Source organism: Haemorhous mexicanus, chromosome 1 (genome assembly GCF_027477595.1).
Source record: "Haemorhous mexicanus isolate bHaeMex1 chromosome 1, bHaeMex1.pri, whole genome shotgun sequence".
Taxonomy (NCBI): domain Eukaryota; kingdom Metazoa; phylum Chordata; class Aves; order Passeriformes; family Fringillidae; genus Haemorhous; species Haemorhous mexicanus.
Genome location: NC_082341.1, coordinates 121,818,504 through 121,840,783, shown reverse-complemented (window position 1 = coordinate 121,840,783; position 22,280 = coordinate 121,818,504). Strand labels below are relative to the sequence as shown.

Sequence of the window (22,280 nt, the reverse complement as noted above, 5' to 3'; positions counted from 1 at the left end):
AATATTTCATCTAATCTCAAAGTTGGATCTAACTTTGCAGTGAGTCCTCCTATGAGCAGAGGGTTGGACCACGTGACCTTCCAAAAGCATTGTTCTGATTTTTAGAAAAAGCAAATTGATTTAAAGTAATTTCTTTTTGAACTGTATGACCATGTTACTAGTCATTCCCTCAGTTTGCATCACTTATGTACATCACTGATGTATCTGATTAGAAATGAAGAAAAATGGATTATCACACCAGTACTATACTCACTCAAGTAATTAAAAGTATAATAAATAACATACACCGTAAATGTCTGAATGTGTTTGTGAGCATAACTGTGCAGAATGAGGGGGAAGGATCCCTCAATAATACAAAAGTCCATTAGACTAACCTTTCTGTAGTTTCTTTAAAGCTCCCATACTCCAGTCTCTCTGGATTAGGCAGTGAAATCTTGACTGTGCAATCTGTACTGTTTAAATCTTTCTCATATGTCAAAGAGCATCATCAGAGCTGATCTATAGCTTACCTGCTCCACAGCCCTTCAAGTCCTACACTAAATCATGTTCTTTTTGTTTTACAGAGACTGGGAAGAAGGGAAAGTTCTTATTTTTGATGACTCCTTCGAACACGAAGTATGGCAGGATGCTGAAAGCTATCGCCTGATATTCATCGTGGATGTGTGGCACCCTGAGTTAACAGCCCAGCAGAGGCGTACCCTTCCTGCTATTTAGGGGGTTTCTTCTGATGTGTGCAGCAGAGGAGTATTAACTCCTTTGGAGTATGAAAACAGGATTAATTTATCCAGCATACAAAGTATACAAGCATTTTAAGGGTAAGAAAAGATAGGGATGACATTCTACAATCAGAGTGGACTTGGTTTAAAAGCAGAAAGAAGCCATGTTTTGTTTCATACTGATACAGCACTGATGTGTATTGTTTTTCTGGCTGCAAGTCTGAAAACACAAGTCTTGTCAGCCAAAAAGCAATAGATCTGGATTTTCAAGCTGAGGAATGTGCAGATGTTTTTGCCATGCCTGTATTTTATTTCCAAAACCAGTCAGTCAGTCACCTGCTTCACTATGTTCAGGCACATGATTTATGATTTTACATCTAGGGAATACTTCCTGTCTGAGAAGCAACATGGAAGATATTTGCAAACGTATGCACACCACTGACTTTGAAAATCAGTATGCAGGTGTAATGTTAGCTGCTTTAGGCATAGAACATGTCCCTATGTTATCACTGTAGATAATGTGAATGGATTATGTGTGTTTTGTACTTTTTCTACCTGAGTAACTGTATTTTTCTAGCTTAATTATGAACAAATTTTCTTTAATTAACCACTATTTTTTAAAAAGGTGATATATATACGTGTGTCTCTAGCTATCAACAGAAGGAAAACACTATATGAACAAATTTCATTTTTACCAAGTATGGCCTTCTTTTGCCTTCCTGGAAATGTAAACAGAAACTTGCATAATAGCTGTCTAGTGAAGCTTTGTTCTTCTAAAACAGAATAGTTCTCTTAGTTAGCAGGTGACCTTCAGTTTGATAATGTGATTTTGGGAAATGCTGAGCAAATCTGACATTTTTAGGCTCAGATCTTGAAATACTTGACCGTTCTTAGAATTATATGGTAAGCTGCTGTTTCTCCTATCATTACAAAAGCTTCTGGTGTAATATCCTTTCTACCCATCGAGGGTCTGGGGCCTCTCCTTCCAGGGGCTCCTCTTTGGATGCCCTTTGGTGATCATTCAGAAAAAAAAAGAAAAAAAGAAAAAAAGGAGATTTTCTTGTGCTTTGGGCAGAAGTACAAGGTCCAACTTGGCTTCCTGCCAGAATGCAGAGCAGACAAAGACCTTCAAGTCTTGTATTAACTACAACTGCCAGCATCCTACAGAGTGCTAGAATGATCCTGTAATTGACCTAATGGCATTTTCCTTGTCTTGAAATGAATGATATAATGCTGAAGTAGTCTGATCCCCAGTAGTGTTTACAGTGTACTCTGTATTTGCAGAGTATACTGCAAAAGTAGAATACAGAATTTACTGTATGTTAAAAAGGCCAATTTTCAAGAAAGAAAACTAGTTAGTTGTTTAAGCAGATGGCAGATCTTTTAGGTCTGTACTGTTTGATGGGAGCTGGAGTGTGCAGGACCCTCCACTTTTAACTTCTAAGAACACTAACAGGAGAGAGAGAGAGAGCAGAGATTGCACTGCTGATGCTTGTGGCTGGCTGTTCTCCTCAGCTACAGCACCAGCTGGGTGTGGGCAGGGGTGCTAGGGTGCTCTGGGCATCATTACTGAGGGTTGTGAGTGACAAACACTAAGCAAGGAGGCACTGAGATTACTTAGTCTTTGCTGCTTTGGCTTTCTTGTCCAAAAGACACAGAACAGATTTTATTTGTGTGGTACTCAGTGGTTTATTGCTGCAGAGTCTACATCATGGCATTGGAGTATCGTGACCTGAATGTCACATTTGCTGAAGCAAACTGCAGATAAGAGCTTTGCATTCCCATAAACTGAATGCTTTTCAGATTCTTGTATTTTACTAGGTCATTAAATCTTGTAATGCCATATAACACATGATGACTGCACCATAAATGAGTCTGAAGAGTTTCTGGAAGTGTGCACTTTAATTTCCTTTTTTGAATATTAAACTGATAAACCCTGTCTTATCAAGAGTCACTTTTAAACAGCTAAGATAATTAGGTTTTAACGTGTTGTCCATATCAAAAATAATAATGAAACTATAACAATGTACCAGAAAGTAACAGTTCTCAGTTAATAATAATGAAAAACTGTAAAAATTTATAAGTTTCACATAATATAAAAATGCTTTTGGAGATCATTTGGAGAATGATGATGAAAAACTGAAAATAAGGTACTTTTTGTGGGGGTAAAAGAGTAAAAATATTTTTTAAATATCCTGTTAGCTGTCAAGTCAGAGCCTATATTTTATATATTTTTGAAGTGATCAAGCAGTACAAATTAAGGTAATTCTCTAAAATAAAGACTGTGCGTGTAAAGAAAAAATCAAGAACTTCTTAAACAAAAATTGATGATTTAGAAATATTTTTATTAATGTTGCATTGTAGTTTCTATAGCTCAGAGTAAATGCTAAAGGAGTGGTAAAAACTTTGGAGCTTTATTTATGAAAATCCACGCCGTCCTTCAGATTATTTCATTGTTCCTTTTTTAGGCTCATACTTTATCTTGTCCAATTGCAATTGGCAAATAGATAAAATTGACAAATAGATAAAAGTAATCTCCCCAAGATGTGTGTGTGCCAGAGCAGCACTGTTTATTAGATTGTGTAGTGATACATTAGCCATTTAAAAAATCTTAAGTGCCTCAAATAAGACAAGGTGTTCCTGCAACACTGAAGGGAATCTATTGTATGCCCACCTGTCAGGGAGCAAAGAGTGGATAATTTTTTTTAGGTACAGTTACTGGATTAGCTCTGTATGTGGGGAGGATATATAGAGCAGAAATTCTGCAGTGAATTACTGGCATATTGGTTTAGGTGTTCCTGTTTGCCAAGTGGTATTCTGTCTTGGAAAAGCTTTTCAACATTGGAAATGCCAAGGAAGGAAGTGAAGTTGTTTTTCAATGGAAATCCATTGCAATTTGCATTATTTTTTTGTTAGACTTATTTACAGAAGGAAATGGCAGACAAGGGCAGTATAGTTTGTAACACAGTGTGTACTTATCATGTTCCTCCCTGCCTGTTGTTACCTTGCTTGCACAGAATCTGTGTAAGAGCCTATGGTTAAATGCAGGCTTCATACAGTTATATACAAGGCCTCATATGTATTTATTCATATTACAGTTAAAGAAAGTAAATCATTTATCCTTTGTGAGGTTTGATCCTCAGTGACTAGATTTCAGTAGTATTTGCACTTCTTGGGCAGGACAAGACCCACTTTAATGAACAGTGATTGTAACAGATCATCACAAAGATTCAATGGCAGTGGGGGTGAGTGTATTAACAGAGAAAAATCACAAACCAAAGTAATTCTTCCTCAATGCTGCAGTATAATAGCAAATCTCTGTCTTTTTTTGTCTCTTTTGGTTTTTGCTTTCTGCTTTAAGCACATTCTCTTTGACAAATCCAAATGCCTTTCAGTCTCTGTGAGCTCAGGGAAGAGAAAGGAGCTGCTACCAGGGCTTGACATCCTTGTTTCCTGTAATAGGTGGTGATGTTGTAGGGTGGGGGGGGGGAATGGAAGAAACCCCAAAGATAAATGGGCTCAGTCATCTTATTTTTTTAATATTCCTGCAAGCTTCTGCTTTCTTTTACTGACTCCTATGTTGCCTTGCTGGGACCATCCACAGCCTTAAAGCTGGCTCTCTGTCATGAGGGCCAGGCTTTGTGTCAATGACACGTTGCTGCAGTAAGAGCAGAGTGAGTGAGGTTATTCTGCACAGACACTAGTGGGTAAATCCCAGGTGTGTTGATAGGATCTGGCAGGATGTCCTTCCTGTCCTGTGCAGCCATAAAATGTTGCTGTAGATAAAGGCAGTATTTTGTTAGTCCATCTGTTAGGGCTGGCCATGTCCACTTGAACTATATCATCACTTCAGCCTAACACTTGAGAATTCAGTGGGTGTTCCAGTGCACATTAAAAACCCTTGTGCCCATTATCATCTCATTTTGTATGTATGGTTTACACTGCTACCTTTGATATATTGTTGCCAACTGCTTGTTCTAGTGAATTGTCAATGTATGGCAATTTAATTGAAGATTTAAAGTGTGTACAGTGATTGTAACTGTTTTAAGAAATAAAGTCACTGCACATGCAATTTTATAATGATTGTTCTTTTATTTCTTTAATCCGATTTCCATTTCAATGAAGGGATGGTACTCTCTTTGCAGCTAGAGCAAACAGAGATAAAACAAACTGATCTTTGGCATTTCAGTTCTTCTATTCTTCAACATTTCCTTCTAGCAGAAACTTGTACTGTATTGTATTCTTGCATTCTCCTTCTGAAACTTGTACTTGTATTCTAAGTTTTCCTTTTTCATTTTAACCATGGCCCACATCTGCAATCAGCATACCTTTCTGGCTACACTTTTCCCTGACTGCAGGAGGGAAGGGGGTAAATGGTTCTGCAGAGCTTTCATTTACTGTTGTGACCTAAAGGAAACAATCTGGATTGAACCTTTAATCACTGCTGAATTTGTCCAGTGTGCCTCCCTGGAACCACCCCCTTCACACGTGCACACACATGCACACGCACATGTCTTATAGGCTCCTAAGTTGCCTGTGGAAATTTTAATCATTATTAAAATCAAGTAATTGCATTTCAAATTGTGTGTGTCTGCTGCTCACACAGCTCATTTCACTCAGCTAGCAGTTTTAGAAGGGCTTCAAAAGTTGAGAACAATTTTTGCTAGATACTGAAATGTGACCCCCATATAAGCTGCATGGATGAGGCAGTCACAATGTGTCATGTAGAATGGCATTATGCTGGCACTGGGGTTCTTTTTAAAATGCAAAATCCTTCTGTAAAACTCAAGTACTCTATAGATGCTGATGATTCTGCCCTCTAACTCAGATTACACTTGCTGATTACAGCGTAAAGTTTAAATTTGAGATGCTTTTCCTTAAAACTCTTACAACCTTCACTTCTATAAAATGAACATCCCTGATGGAGTCTTCAGAAACACTATGAACACACCCTGGTTTCTTTAAACAGAGAATGCAGTCCCACCATTTCCAATATTTTAATGTCACAAGTCAAAGAGAAAAAAAAAAAAAAGCCAGAAATCCAATTCTTTGTATATGGACAGACTGCTGTGTCAGTAGAAGTTTCTCAGATCTTGTTCAGATGTCCCTGGGGACAGATGGCTGGTGACAGTTGTTACTGCTCAGGAAACACGAAGGACTTGTTATCGAGCGGAACGCGTGTGTGCGTGCGTGTGTCTGTGTGTGGTGTGCTCCGTGGGGTTCTGCCAAGGTGGAGGTCTGTTCCTGGATCTCCCTGGGGCTCCTGAGAGCTCAGTCCAGAGTCAGCAGTGGCTGGGTGTTCTCACTTTCCCCCTGGTCTTCGTGTTTCAGCGTGCCGGCTTCCACCACAGACTGGGACCTGAATGCAGAAAAACACACATGATAGCAATGATGGCTGCAGATGCACTCACCTCCCTGGGGTCCTCATGCTTCTTTTATGATCTTTGCTTTAGTCCATTTTCATCTTTATGGCTTTTTAATTCTTTTCTGTAGAAAACATAAGGAATTTGGGAAACTCCTTTAAATACAAGCAGGGAAGAGAGTCGTTGAAGATCTCAAATGCTTTCAAAATATTTAGTGCTTGCCTACCATCCCTAGTGCTGAACGTGCTCAGCAGCTTAAAGAGCTTCCAGGGCAGATCTTCCATGAGGTACCCAAGACCAATGAAGAACACAGGGTTACTATGATGATGAGGGAGCTTCTGGTGTGCCCAGTCCTGCAGTTTATCTCCCTGCCTATACCCTTGAAGTATAACTTTATTTAAAATTCATTTCTGTCTCCAAGGTGGGAAGCATAGTTTATACTTTGTTATTAATGGATTTTAAAAAATCCCAACACGGAAAAATGAGTAAGCATTAGAGAAAAAGGAGCATCATGATTTCTTGCAGTAACAAAAGCTGATTGGGATCAAAATTGTGGGAAAATTCAAGGCTCTTTAATTTTCTGAGGTCTGTGGGCTATCATGTTTGCTTGCTGAGCTATGGAAGGAGGATTAATTTATTGTTACAGAGATTTGTTATCCTCCATTTTCTCTGTTTTGGGCTAGGAGTTGCTTCCCAATTTGGAAGTGGAGCTTCAGAGCAAGATCTCTGAGTAAATCTGGTACTTTTAGAAAGGGAACTTTTTCATAAGTGATGATAGACTCATGCAGACCAGGCATTCACATAGTGCATAGTATTGTTATAGAGAGCCAGTTTTCTCATGGATAGCTTTTAGAATTAGGAGTAGCTGTCATTCCATGCATGATGCATTTGTGGTTCCCAATTGTTCATTTATGCTTTAGGTATTTTGTGACATTAAATGTCACCTCTCTTTTGATTAGAATCCTTAATAAATTACATCCTTTGGTACTGCAGGACTGAATATCGTGACTGTGAATAACTTGTATGATAATTATTCCTATTCTTATGCCTGGAGCTTTCATTAAAGCATAATAAAAAATTTTCATTTAAAAAAAATCTCTGAAGAAAGATAACAAAAACTGAATGCTCAATGGGAAGACTTTATGCCATAATTTTCAAAGAAATTGTTTGCCCAAATGTTTTCACTGCATATTTTTTACAGATATGTGACATGAATAGTGATTTATGATTGCATTTTAATATGGAAAACAACTGATTTGGGAGATTATGCTAAATGGCAATTTACATATTTCTAGTATGAGGCAGCAAAAAATAATCATGTGGCATTCAAACTGTTATGGAATGGATTGAAATTGCAACATCACCAGGTTTATAATTTCTTTTTGACTACCAGATAAAATTATTAATTAATAATACCTGATTAATACTCATCACCAGTGTATTGTTTCTCTCTGACCCACTGCCCTTCAATGGATATAAAAAGTTGTGTATCCTTTGTAGTATTTCCCAAAACACAGCTGAAAGTTTCTGCTCTAAGTCAACTGTGAAAAATCTGAAAATTTTTCCTTTTGTGATCACTGCTGATCATCTCCACCTTCATCTTATTACACACTCAAAAATTCTTGCATTCTGTAACAGCAAGATACAGGGCTCTCCACCATGATGGTACTTGGATGCACACCACCTTGGGAGCAACATAATCCCAAATTCTGTGTTCAGGTCCTCTGCTGTTTCTTTTTACACTGAAAAAAAACATCCAGAGGACTGAGTAAATGTGTTGTAACCCACCTGACCTCCAAATTCCAAAAGCCAAATGATTTAAAAATACTATGCCCAGCCCTTCTGAATAATGTGGGGAGGGATCCAACTGAGATTTTTTGTATCTTCTAAGATCTGCAGCAACAATTTATTTTCTGTTCTTGCTAAAAGCTGCTTAGATTACTATCCTGAAATAAGCAATTCTGATATCTATCCGTTGGGCACAGTCTTGGTTTGAACAATCATTACTATTTTCTAAGACACCACAAAAAAAGGATGTGTTTGGATTTCCATTTTCCAAATACATCAGGGGTTTCTTTGCTGAAAGGCGTTTCTAGTTTTATTTTTAACTTACTTTTTTATGTAGAAAATCAAAAAATCAGTCAATTCCAAAAAAATATTCCAAAATGATTTTTTTCATATTCTTCAGTTGTGGTAAGTATTAAAAATGTAGGTGGTCGGGTTTTGACGATATACAGCTCACAATCTAGTGTAATAACTTAGCATGAGATATATATTTCACTGGTCTAAAACACCCTGAATGCATTCTATAGCTTTACTTTAAGTAATGACAGAGAAAAGATGATTTGCAGTAGGCCACTGCTGCAGAAAGCATTTTCAGCTGACCAGTAACTGTAGAATCACAGAATCACAGAATATTTTGAGTTGGAAGGGACCCATCAGGATCATCAAATCCAACTTCTGGCCCTACACAGGACCATCCCCAAGAGTCACACTGTGTGCCTGAGAGCATTGTCCAAATGCCTCTTGAACTCTGGCTGGCTGGTGCTGTGACTACTTCCTTCGGGAGCCTGTTCCAGTGCCCAATCACTCTCTGGGTGAAAAATGTTCTGATATCCAAAATAAACCTCCCCTGACTCAGTTTCATGCCCTTTCCTGAGGTGCTGTGACTGGTTAGGAGAGTAAAGATATCACTACCTTCCCTTCCACTTCCCCTCATAAGGATGCTGAAGACCACAATGAGGTCTCCCCATCTCCTCCAGGCTGAAAAGCCAAGTGACCTTAGCTGGTCTTCATGTGGCTTCCTGTCCTGTCCCTTCACCATCCTCATTCCTCCTTTGGACACTCATTAATAGCTTAATAGCTTTATATTGTGGTGCCCAAACCTGCACACAGCACTGGAGGTGAGGCTGCCCCAGTGCAGAGCAGAGCAGAGCAGAGCAGGACAATCCCCTCCCTTGCCTGGCTGGAGATGCTGTGCTTGATACACCTCAGGACAGGGCTGGCCCTCCTGGCTGCCAGGGCACTGCTGAGTCATGTTCAGTTTGCCATCAACCAGGAGCCCATGTTCCTTTCCACAGCACTTTCCTCCAAGGTCTCATTCCCCACACTGTTCACACAAGCAGGGTTGCCCCATCCCAGGTGCAGAATCCTTGTTGAACTCCATATGGTTGGTTATTGCCCGTCTCTCTGCAGGACCACCCTGCCTTCAAGGCAGTCAGCAGCTCCTCCCATTTATTGTTGTAAGTATTCCTTCCAGCCCTGCATCCACCTCGTTTAATGAAGCTATTGAAGAGCACAGGGCTGAGGATGGAGCCCTGCAGAACCTCACTAGTGACAGATTGCCAGTCTGATGTCACCCCATGCACTGTAACTCTCTGTGCCTGACCCGTGAGCCAGTTGCTCTCCCATCACATGGTATGTTAATCCACCTGAGTATTGGATATTTTGTCAAGAAGGACACTGTGATAGACAACATCAAAAGCTTTGCTGAATTCCAAAAATATCTCATTAACTGGCTTTCCTAGATCAGCTAGGTGGGTTACTCTGTGGTGGAAGAAAATCTGGTTTGACAAGCCAGACTTTCTCCTCATCACCACCCTGAATGTGACCAGTGACTGCATTATCCTCCAGGTGGTTTTCAGTACCACCCACAATAATTTTTTCTGTGATTCTACTGGGCACTGAAGGGAAACTAACAAGCCTGTAGTTTCCTCCTTCTTGCCCTGCTGGAAAACTGGGACATTTGCCAGCTTTCAATCTGCTGGGACTTCTCTGGATCTCCAAGACCACTCAAAAATCATCTAGAGAGGCATTGCAGTGACATCAGATAACTCAGAGGATTGTCAGATTTATCCCATCAGGCCCCATGGATTAGCAGGGATCCAGCTGGAGCAGCAGATGCTGCACAAGTTCAGGGTCAGCTGGGAGTTGATCATTGTCACAGTCATGGTCCTTCAGCTCTGGGTGCTGAGATTCCCTGTATTTTTTGGCTGTAGAAATTATGGTAAGACGAATACTCTTTGGAAGAAGCACCCTATCTATTGGTTTCATCTGGTTCTTGTGTATCTAGCACACATGTTTAGTTCAAGGAAAGCAGTCACATTCTAGGTATGTGCAAGTTTACACACTATTTAGGGGGGTTTGTATGTTGGCTCTAGCACTGAGCCTAGGACTAAGACTAGTTTTTATTTTAAAAGTACTGCTACCTGTTTTATCTGCATTAATTTTTATTCAGAGGACTTCACAACCACATTTCACATTTTTGAGACAACCTGTTCATGGTTCTTGAAAAGGTGTGTGTGTATCTAATTGCACCTTAACCTCCTATTGAAAAATAAATTGCAGTAAGACACCAAAGTACCTTTACCCGGACTAGTCTTTGTAAATTGCATCTTTGCATTCAAAGCACCCTCTTACACAACAATTTAAGTTATTTTGATTTAAAATGGTAAATGAGCAGTACAAAACTTCCCTTGTTTGGCAAGCAGGGGTTAAGCTTTGGCCCTGTCAATGCAGTGGACACTGTTCTGGTGGTATCCCATGGCCAGCAGGAGTTGTTCATGGCACCAGACAAAAGCATTTCTGTTTTGCTGTCTTTCCACATCAATATATTCTGATGGGGTGGAGTAGTAGAACACAAAAGAATCATCTCATTGATACTCAGTGACAGAAGGAGCAACAGACATAGATGGAAATACAGGAACTTGCATTTTTTGCTGGGGAATGCTTAAACACTGAAACAAAATGCTCAGAGAGGTTGTGGAGTCTTCATGCTTAGAGATAATCAAAATCCAGATGGACACAATCCTGGACAAGCTGCTCTAGTTGACCCTGCACTGAGCAGGGGATTGGGTAGAAGATCTCCAGAGGCTTCTTCCTCAACCTTTTTTTGATTCTGCGCCCACAGAAATGCCAACTTTTCTGAACCATCCCAATTCATCTTTCTCTATCCTGACAGGGCAACTATTTTCTTTACAAGTCAATTATGCCTTTGAGGTGTCAGCCTTCACAGTGTGGGTGACATTCAGCTGCTAAACATAGATATCTACAGCCATTTAAGGCACTGTAGGGTATCCAAAACAACTGATTAGATAACGGAAGGTTATGGCTCTCGGTTTTATAAAAGACTTGTAGAGGATTCATGTCCTCCTGGAGTAACAGATGGAGGCCAAGAGGCCATTACAGTGCCTAAAACCATTTAATTACACTTTGCAGGATGAATGCAGCTACTTTGTCATGTTCAAGAAATGTCCAAGTCATTTTGAGCTGAGCCAGATATGAACTAATCATCTAAGCAGGAAACAGAAATAGCACTGGCCTTCTCCTGTCAATACTTTTTAGTCACTTGTGTTTTGATTCATCTCATAATCAGACATCTATGGTCGCCCTGTGCTATAAATGGCAGAGAAATAAACATTCTTGGGGCGCTATTCATCTGACTTGTTCTAAACATATGGTATAAACGTATGATTCATGGGTTACCTACGTTCAACTCCCTGCTCTGATGCCTTCTCATCTGTTAAAACCAGATAGAACAGATTTCATGACTTACAAGGCAATGTTTCCTACATATCACAGCCACAACTGCCTCACACCTTCATTATTCACCTTCACTATATTACCTTCAGTATGCAGCAGAAACATGACACTTGTCCTGTGTGTTCTGCAGCTCTGGAATGATTGTATGTGAATTCAAAACCTTCTGGTTTCCTTCCTTTCTCAGCTAAAAATTCTTAGTAACCAGTTTGAAAGATACTTGGCTGTGGAGAATCCAGTTGACTTAAATTTTAACACAAGTAGACAATTGTTTGTATCACACAGATAGGGTCACTGCCCTCAGCTGGCAGATGCTGTGCCTGTCTTTCTTTAGCATGATCCCTGTGAGAGACTTAGCTCCTGAAAGAGTACGTGATCACAGTGGACTAGGACCTAAATCTGAAGTAATTAAAAGGCAAGTCAGTGCCCATAGACCTTACTAATCGAGATTCCAAGGCTAGGTAACATTTCTTAGGAGAACAAAATGAAAATGGAAAGAGGAATGAATTCTCAGTCTCACTTCTGAACCCTAGGTACCATTTGAGTGTGGTCCATTTAAAGCGTCAATCAAACCCCCCATGGTTGTTTTACTGTTCAGCAAGAATATTTGGAAGTCTGGAAAATCAACAATACCCAGCTGTTTCTCCAGCAGGCTGGCCATATATTTCAGATGACAGCACTGCATAGGTATGTACATCAATGTCTAAGAGAACAGATGGCTTTATGTGTGTGGCCACTTTTATGCAACTCTCTCCAATTCAGTCAAAAACCATGTAAGACTGGATGCAGACCTCCTAGCTGTACTGTTTTCAGAAGGCTCTTCTCAGAGGATAGCTGCAGTCAATCAGCTCACAGGAATTGATGTTTGTTAGGTATCAGGTTTGTTTCCCATAAAAAACACAGTACAAAATCCAGGGCTGAGCCAACAGTAAGTGCCAGTGCATCACAGCATGTTTGTCTTTAGAGATACCCTCCAATTCTCTGATCCCTCACTTCATGCTCTTCTTCACAGGAATGCTGATGTGCTGCAGCCCACAGGAGTGAGGATATCTTTGTGTTGGGCTTCTTTTCAGGGAAAGAAAAGAGGAGGAAAGAGGAAAGAGGAGGGTGGCATGTCTTCTTCCCTAAATTCAGGAGGCTTCAAGCTCTCAGAGTGACATGCTGCAGATCACATTGAGTGACTGTTTTCTACCTCTCGCCTCCCATCTGCTCATTTCACTTAAATTCCATTCAGATTTCACCAGTACCTTAGGGCTGTTCATCTCCCAAGTATTCATTCCCTTTACAGAACATATTTTTTTAAATCACACTCATGAATGTTTGTGCTGACAAGGTCTGAGGGACTTTTTTCTCTCTGCCTTTCTCCCTCCATTAGACTGTAGAGGTGGGTGCAGGACCTGAGAGTGTGTTCTGCAACACACCTCACTCAAGTGTATGGCTTCACTGCCTGGGAAAAACAAGGATTTCTCCTCAGTATCACAGAAACAGTACACATGTACAGGTGTGAAGTAATTGGGGCAAAAGGTGCCCTTTTGTTATTGAAGGTGCTTGGAAAGGAAATGTTCCCCAGGTTGTGTGGGCAGATGAAGCCAGCCCTGCTCAGCAGTGCACAATCCCAGTGCAGCAGCCATGGTGTGGAGGTCTGCGCCCAGGCTCACAAGCCCTACTCAAATCTCTTGCCAAAGCAATTTTACAGCTTCTACACTGGTGTTGGCTCGCAGCTCTGCATTAAGACAGCAGAGTATTGTGCCACAGAGACCTGCCAGAGGGGCAGCTTTGGTACACCAATCTCAGCACTGCAAAGAGATGCAGAAGCACCAAAGTGTTGGGGGCCCAGGTGAGCTGGAAATGATCCACTGGCATGATGAGTCAGGGGCAAGAGCAGTGTGAAAACTCTGGCATCATCTTGCTGTAAGGCTCAGCCCTCAGGACAGTGGTGCCAAGGTGCTGCACTTCCCAAATGGAAGCTGCCTTTGTGGCCACTCTGGCAGCAGTGACTATCTTTTTCCCTAGTGGTGAACACACCCTGGTGAGAGGTCTCGGAGTAGTTGCCTCACTAAAGAGGCAACTACTGCAGAGTGAACCCCAGCACAAAACCCCTGATCCTCCCTGCACCCACCAGTTCTTGCCATGCCCCTTTGTCCCTGAGAGCTGGCCACAGCTGCTTCCCTCCACACAAACCCTGAGCACAGCTCACTGCAGGGTGTGCAAAGAGAGGGTCAGGGATGACACTGCACCACATTTGACTCTAACCATGGCCTGGCTGTCTGAGCACCCAGTCCTGACCTGTCCCTTAGCCCACACTGCTCTCCAAGGCTGTGGTGTGTATCCTTTGGCACTTGCTGTAAAAACAGGTTTCTGATGAGCTATGAGAAGTTCTCAGCTTATTGCAGACACTCTGAATTGTATAAACATACAGAAATGCTTAAGTGTGTGACACAGTGCACACAGTCTCATGCCTTCAGGCCACTGAGACCCAGATGGAACCAGAGCATAAGCAGGGCGAATGCAGCCAGACTCCTCTGGCAGGGCCTATCCCTGAGAAATGAAAACAGGAGTTGGTCTGTCTGCCATCAGCCACGGAATTAGGGTGTACATCTCAGTCTTTTTTCATCAGTGTGGATTTGCCCAATATCTCTTTCTCCTAAGTGTTCTGAGCTTCTGTGTCAAGATCTTGCCTCAGGCCAGGGCAGGGGAATGGCATGGGTGGGAGCTTTCCCTGTCCCTTTCCTTTCTCTGCTATAGACTGAGTTTTCCACACACTTTTTTTCCTCATAGAAGGAATAGCAGCACCTGCTTCAGCAAGGATTTCCTGGAATACCCTTAGTCCTTTGGAATCCAATATGTCACCCATCACATGGTAAGCCTAGTCATAGGGTCAAAAACAACCCTGCAGCAACAAACACCAATTTACATCAGATTCAGCAGAGCTATTACAAAGCATGCAGAATTTGATATCTAAAAAAAGAAATTCAGACTAGGTAATGAAAAAAAATTCTTCTCACACTTTATAAATATTCACACATGAACACACATGCTCTTGTCATGACCACTCATGCTTTTCCTGCTTATTCCCATTTCCTTGCCCACCAAGCTCTCTGTCAAGCCCAATGGCTTCCTTTTTCCAGGCAACCCAGTGCTTCATTCCTGCCTCATCTTTCAGTCTGCCTTTTTAGCTCCCATTCCAGTGACTCCAGTTCTCAGCATCTCAGCCAGATCTGCCACTGAGTCAGTCTCTTCATGGCTGTTGGCAATAGCAGGGAGGACAGAGTGCTAAGAGCAAAGGGGATAAGTCTTTCTACTTCCCCATCATACATCAAAAATTTCCTGTCCTTCAGAAGAGCAGCTCTACTGCATGAAAGCAGCCCTGCAGATGTACTATTTAGAGTGGAAAGTCAAGCACCACCGCAGCAGGAAAAACTAAAATGTAGGTTGTGTGAGCAGCAGTCACTTGGCCAGGTGTGTGTGGGTGTTGAGACCTGTGCATTGCACCCTGGCCCCAGGAGCACTCTGCTCTTTCTCAGAGGGCTCCTTCCTCCCTCAGCGCTCAGCGTACACAATGCTGTGCTAGTCAGTGGCTTTTTATTCTGCTTTCTTGTGGTGATTCAGCGTGTGGCTCTGTGACACATTTGCTGCACATTAGTCCCAAGCCTGCTCTGAAGATACCATTTTTTAATTCTCTCCTGAGCTTTTCTGTGGAGTTTATCAATGAAGTACTTGTGTGCCTCCTAAATGCTCATTCATTTACTGCCGTAGCATGACTGTGAGAGTTGGTGTTCTTCGGATTTTCATTTTGCATGTGGAGAGTTGAAACACAGTGAGGTTGGGTGCAAGTATTCCTCCAATGGGGTGTCCAGTGCTGAAGGTCTGATTTTGCAGAGCCCTCAGCCTTAAGTGACAGCTTCTGTATTCAGAGCACATGTCCCATGGTACTTGTTGCAGGCAAGTGCTGAGTATTTCTGGAAATTAGACCCCACAATCTATAGCTTGGCATGTTGAAAATATGCAATGTGCAATCTCACAGTCTGTGTGAAGTTTGGTTTAAGCTACTTGCCAGGCTGACACAGGGGCTCAGGGGGAGAGGGAGAATGGGGTCTGCTTCTCAAGGGTTGTACCCAACAGACTGAACCTGGTCTCCATCAGCCATTTGTTGCCCACCAAGTGTGTATCCTAGTCCATCTGCTTCCACTCCTTTGTGCCCACCTCATCTTTCAGTCTGCCTTGTGGCTCCCATCCCAGTGACCCAAGTCTCCAGTACACAGATGGGTTCACCACTAAATCCTCTTCTCTCCAATTCTCCTGCCAACAGCAGGGAGAATGAAGCTCCGCAAGCAAAAGGTGTCAGTCTCCCAAATCCTGGCTCCATGCCATGGATTGGCCTAGTGCAGAGACAATTGTGATCACAAGCAAAATTGTAATTACAAAAGCCCTCTACACCCCACGGCCTAGGCAGGAGATGCACATTGTGGGCATTGAACCATCAACACAAGCTGAACAAGTTTATTTATGTTGGGAGGCTAAGCTAAAGCATGAGGCAATCTGTGGGGCCATTAAATGCTAAAATTAAATATGTTTCTACAGGGCATGTGTGAATTGCCCTTTCAAAGGCTTGTAACTCAGCCAGATGTAGGCCGATTTTTCACAGGACAGCAAAAGACATAAGCAGTGTAAAACCATTTGTTTTATTAAGTGTCATGTCTCTAATCTAAACTACTAAACTTTTGGCAAATTTATAGCCAGTTGAAGACATAATTTACAACACAGTATTTTAGCCAGCCTGAACAGCACTGGTTCTGCCATTCTCACCTCTGGCCCGTGTTTGTGCACCCATGCACTGGGAATTGAGTGCTGCAAACAGATGAAACGAAGCCCACACTGTCAATGCCCCCAGAGAGCAATTGACTTCCTGCCTCATCCCAGGGCATCCCCAGTACCAAGCTACCCATCCCTCCTGTCCTTGGTTCAGCTGTGGCTGTGCAACTCACTTGGCTTCTCTTGCTATGTGTTCCAGAGGGGGCTGCAGCCTCACCTGTAGCTTCCCTAGAACCTGTTAATGTGCCAGACCCACCAGCTGCTTTCCACTTCTTTCTGAGGTATTCACTGGATTCTGTTTAAAAGCTATAAACTTTAAACAGAATATATAACTTTAAACTCTATATTACTAGAGAATGTGTACACTACACGATGTGCATGTCCCTGGAGCACCTGCTTTACTACCAGTCCATTTCTCATTCATCATCTGCATGTGGGGGAAGCATTGCTGCAGAAGCATTCAGAAATTCTTTTTTGTTTGAAATAATTTATAATGAAATAATGAATAGTGAATAGTGAATTTATAATGAAATAGTGAGCCTTATGTTGTAGGTCTTGTGTATTTTAGAGTTATTTTATCCCAAGTTTTTCCCTTTTGCCCCAACACAAATAGAAATGCACCCCAGCTACAAGCAGAGCAGCCCAGCTGCCATCCATGGGCAGTGGGAAGTGTTCACACATTTTCATACTGATTTTTATTTGCTGGTATTTTACTACTTCTGCAGTAAATTGGTGCTGACTGTGAACCGGCATAAAACATGACCCATAAAAGCAGAAACATATGGCGAAGGAACATTAAGGTCACACTAAGGATAACAACTAGAAAGGCCTGCCTTGCAGAGCCCAGCTGGGCATACGGAGAAACAAGTCTGAATAAATAAAAACCTTACATAAGTCACCCCCATGAACGGCCCCTTTTGGTTCTAAAACTGTTCCAGTCGGCATTAGTGGGGACCAGTTGTAAAATCCTTCTTTCTGGAAGCAGGATCCCATTTCTCAGAAACAGCAATTAGTTTCAGCAACGAGTTCATTTGAATATCAGGGCTTTTGAAAACACACACATCAGGAGCCAATAATGGCTAAACCCTCATCTGTACTTTAAAATCCTTTCACTCTAATCTGGGACATAAAAATCCACATGCTATAACTCAACATCATGCATTCCAACAGACTTTTTCCACTGCATTTTCAAAATGCTTAATATGGGGGCTTTTGATGAGCCACTGGTCAGGCCATCGAGTCTTTGGGTGCTGAAGTCCTTTAGGAAACGGCCTCAAGCTGTACCAGGAGAGGTTTAAGCTAGATATTAGGAAAAAATTTATTTACTGAAGGGACTGTAAACATTGGAACAGGCTTCCCAGGGAAGTGGTGGAGACACCATTCCCTGGAGGTATTTAAAAGATGTATGGATGTGATGCTTAGGCACAAGGTTTAATGGTGGACTTGGATTAACTTGGACTTGATGATCTTAAAGTTTTTTCCCAACATAAATTATTCTACAGTTCTACGATTCTTTAAGTTTTTATTTTACAGTAGAAAAGCATAATTCACAGATTGTACATGTTCATAATTCGTGTACTTATCTCTACTTTAAAAGTTTTATCCTAACTCTGAATTTACAGTCTCTGATAAGCTTGACTCTGTGCTAGTAATGCTCTTGCAATCCATGTTATCCTAAGAATAATTTTTAATCCCAAATTTGAATAAAGTTATCATTAATTATATTCTGATTAAATAAGTTTGATTAAACAAGCCAGGTTGTTTAGCCAGACTATATATGCAGTTGTTAGGTAAAATTTTCTTCTCTGCAAGGCAATTTTAAATTTTCAAACCTTTTTGCACTGGCAGCAAGTTAAAAGCTAGTGCTCTTTTGATGCCTGGGAGGGCAGAGAAGGAACATTCAGCTCCCAGGCTGTGCTTGGTGCCTGTGCAGGGAGCAAGCAAAGGCAGAGAACAGCGTTCATCAGTCAGACTGAAGAGCAAGTTCAAACATCAAGAAGTGACCGAGATGCAGCTGAGGAAGGGCAGTTCTTGTAAAGAAAAGTGAGTCACAGAGAGGGAGCATGCTGCTGCAGCTTACTTGTTGCTGCTGGACCCGAGTGTAAGAGCAGGGGTGACAATGGAGAATAGAGGAAACTTCAAAGAACAGAGCTCTTTCACATCTTCAGCAGTCCCTGAATCCATCCCTCCACCTGGGGATGCTCACCCGCTGCTTTTAGGTACCCAAATAGCTACAGACAGGGATCTCCTACTGCTAGGAGAATGGGGCTAAAATATTGTGCCCTATTGGCACAGTGATATGCTGAGAGCAGTCTCTGGCTCTTTAACTGCTAGGCTTAGCCGTCCACCCTAACTATTTGTTAAACTGCGAACCCAGATAAAACCTCCAGCTGCTCCTAAAAACAACACTTCATCAACAAAAGCCAGCATGAATGCCTCAGGCAAATGCTTTGCTTTTGTGTGAGCTGCCTGTTGACTAAAGGCCTCTTTCTGACCATCAGAGATCACAGAAGACTTGGCCACAACTGAAAGGCACGTGATATTCTTCCCTGTGCTCCAAATTTTGCCCCATTTACACTACTCTGAAATCCCAAAACTCTTGAGTGACAGGATTACTGGATGGATGTGGACCCTTCAGAAGAGATGGCTCAAGATAGGGGAAGGGCCTGGTGCCATTGCTGCTCCCAGGACTGTCTAATGGATGCAGCCAGGCTCTCAGATTAAACTAAGTTGGCTGTATTAATGTTGGGTTGCATGTTTACTACCTTGCACATTTCAGACTTCACTGAGCTGAATCTTAACAAACATACATTCTGAATGGATTTTTATTATTGTTGCTCCCCCTCCCCTCCCCCCTGGTAATTAAGACTCATTGTGTGGAGTCATCAGCTGTTTTGCTTTGTTTCCCATCTGTTCATACAGTCCTTGGGATCCCAGACAATACTGCAGATGGGAATGCCATTTCCACTGGTTTGGTTTTGCTCCAGTGGGACTTCATGTGGCCACTGGTGGAAAAATTGCAATGGCTTTGATTAAAGATTTTCCATATTATAGACACTCATCAAATCTCAACATTTTCAAGATTATGTCACTGACTAGAGTCAGTGGCAGCCTTTCTCTACGAGGATTTTCAATCCTTTCCCCATCTACAACACCTGCATTCTCTGAAGTCAACAAAGACTCTTTCTTGAGAACAAATCTTGTGCAAGTCACTGGGAAAACCACCCCTGCCTGAGCTGGGAAGAAGATAATGTTCTGCTTCCATTGCTGTTAAATGGAGCAGAAGTTGGATTCTAATGAGACTTTGCTGCGCAAGTTTAATCTCCTGTAGCCCCTCCACATTAGTCTTTCACTCCTGTATCAGTCGGATTGTCACACTGGCACACTGTTTCTGCCCTCTGATGGCTAGCAAACCAGCTCTGATTTGCAGCCAAGGTATACTTTGATCACCTTACACCCATTTGATCTCATGCCTAATGCCTAAATTGTCCTTTTTCCCAAATACTTGTTCTCTCTCCCCAGATTTTATTTCCTTCAAATCCATTTCAACCTTTGCTCTCTGAAGTTAAACAAACCACTGTCTTCTATAGCTTCTTGCTGGAAAAATTTTGTCTCTGCTTTCTTCATCCTCCCCAGAGTTCTCAGGTGAACCTATTTCAATTTACATGTCCCTGCCATGGTGACAGGAGCCAAAGCACTGCTGTCAGTCCTAAAGCCAACCTACAGACAGGTACCTGCTCCAGCTTCAGCCCCTCTCACTGCTGCTTAGTGCCTCATTTTGTCCTGGTCTGCATTTGGAGATTTATTTTAGTTCTCTGTTTGGTCTCAGGAACATCTTGGAAATGGCCTCCTTCCCCCCTCTGCATCATTTGCTAATGTAAGTTACATGGCTACTTCAGTATTTTGGTCAGACATTCTCTGATTCCATTTCCTGGCAATTTTCTTCCAGATCTATAATTCATACCTTGATTTCTCAGCCTCTCTGCAACTAAAATTGCCAGACACTATTTTTGGAGAAGGTGTCAAGGGCCAGCTTCTCTCCAGGTGTAGAGAATGGTGGCATTTCATTTCACAGGGACACTCCTCTGTGGTCACAGCACAAGGCTCTCAGCTGTTATAGCAGCACTGACCTCAAAGATTCCAGGTGCTTTAACACTCCTCTGGTCCAGTGTGGCTTTACAGCAAGTGGCCACAGAGCCAGGAGGGGCTGCAGCTCTGCACCTTGTCACACAGCAGGACAGTGCCACAGCTGGGAACAGCCACTGCAATTTCAGCCTCCCGGCTAAAGCCAAGTCTCATTAGCTGCCCTCCCCTGCAGCTGGAAACTGGCCAGGTAAACCTGCAGTGATGTCTGGGCAGCCAGAGAGGAAAGGTCCTGTAATTGTTCAGGCTTTTCAGCCTTAAATTGCAGAAACCTTAGAAGGCTCAGCCTTTGCATATTTGCCCCTTTCAGTGGAATGTGACTGCTAAAGAAAAAGTCAGTGACCTTTACCTTTATTTTTTGTTAAACCGATCATTTCATCAGAAAAAACACAAAATTAACATGTTACCTGAGTGTATGCCAGGGCAGAAGGACCAGAGGAGATATTTTCAATAAAACTAGAAATTGTTTTAATAAGGGAAAGAAATGATAGACCATTTGTGAGTGAGTTATATTTAAGATGAAGAATAACGTCAGAAGATCACCTATGCTCTAGTGCAAACCTCTCTAGAGTACCCAGAAATCTCAGTCATAGCCTGAGTTTCACATTGTGTTAGAGATAAATGAACCTAAAGAGGCAAGGAGGGGAGATATATAAAGACAGGTAATGCTGGTAGAAGTCTGGAGACCTTTTAAGATGCCTTAGATAGAAATCTGGTAAAAGAAAAAAATCTAATAAAGCACACAATCATGCTTTCTAAACATACCTGTGATTGGGCCAAACCATAATTTCAGGAGAAGAATCAAAGCAAATACTCATAGGAGAAAATCTGTTGAAGCTGTGAACTTTTCACCTTTAACAGCAAGTAGTGACCACGGGGTGCAAGATCAGATGGTTGACTTAACCACTGAGTAACGAAATTAGGCTAAAAGTTAGATCTAATCTGCCCAGAGGCAACATGACAAATTAGATTCATCCCCTCCCCGTATTTGTAATAGTGCACTTTTTTATTAGTGAATAGATTATAAAAGAAGGCTTTGCCTCAAGGCAGGGTTTTCTGGCACTGAACTAATTTTCAAGCTGAGGTTCTCTCCTGAGGGCACAATAAGACCCTCCCTTCTTTGCAGCCAAGGATCAGATCCTCATCAAAGATTTGCCTGTGAGCAGCTCTCAACATATTTGGAGCTTTAAAACACTGCATATTTCTTTCTATAAAGCTATGTAAATGGGGATATAGTTTATTAATAAACTACATTTTTCTAATATAATTCAGTGTATTTCACTGACAGTATTTATTAAAAATAATTTGGTTTAAACTCAGCTCTCTGGGGCAGGCTTTGTAAACTCATGCTGGCTCCCAGCCTCAGTTGGTGGTCAAGAGTGAGAACTGCTGACAATGCAGGTGGCCACCCCTCTTCATGACAGGGCTGCAGGCTCATAGCCTGAAAGCCTTGTGGCCCTGTGAGCTCCTGCAGTCAGTCATAAGTGTTAGTGCTTCCAGCACGAGGCCTTACTTTGCAGACACAGCTGAGTGGCATCCCTCTGACCTGGAAGGGAGCTGTGAATCAAGAATGCATTTCTTTTTCCTCTGAAGATGAAAGACTTTCAAAATTAATTGCATGACATTATGGCCTGTCTGTGTTGTCAGCTTTGATTTTGCTGTGACAAAATGATGGCCGCTGCCTGTCACGGAGAGCGACGCCGTGCCT

At 41.9% G+C, this 22,280-nt stretch overlaps 2 protein-coding genes across 8 annotated transcripts in view; one reads left to right on the top strand and one right to left on the bottom strand.

Moving 5' to 3' along the window:
- ASPH (aspartate beta-hydroxylase) overlaps positions 1 to 4,796 on the top strand; it is a 112,121-nt gene extending 107,325 nt beyond the window's left edge. For all 7 annotated transcript variants that reach the window (XM_059861103.1, XM_059861130.1, XM_059861115.1 and 4 more), the window contains one exon: positions 564 to 4,796. In XM_059861103.1, coding sequence (XP_059717086.1) covers positions 564 to 714 — 151 coding nt within the window. In that variant the 3' untranslated portion in view covers positions 715 to 4,796. The remainder of the gene's footprint in view (positions 1 to 563) is intronic.
- Positions 4,797 to 4,812: 16 nt separating this feature from the next.
- The window catches only part of CLVS1 (clavesin 1), a 98,649-nt gene continuing 81,181 nt past the window's right edge, over positions 4,813 to 22,280 (bottom strand). Inside the window, exon 6 of the mRNA XM_059861145.1 lies at positions 4,813 to 6,075. Within this exon, the coding sequence (XP_059717128.1) occupies positions 5,988 to 6,075 (88 nt within the window). The 3' untranslated portion in view covers positions 4,813 to 5,987. The remainder of the gene's footprint in view (positions 6,076 to 22,280) is intronic.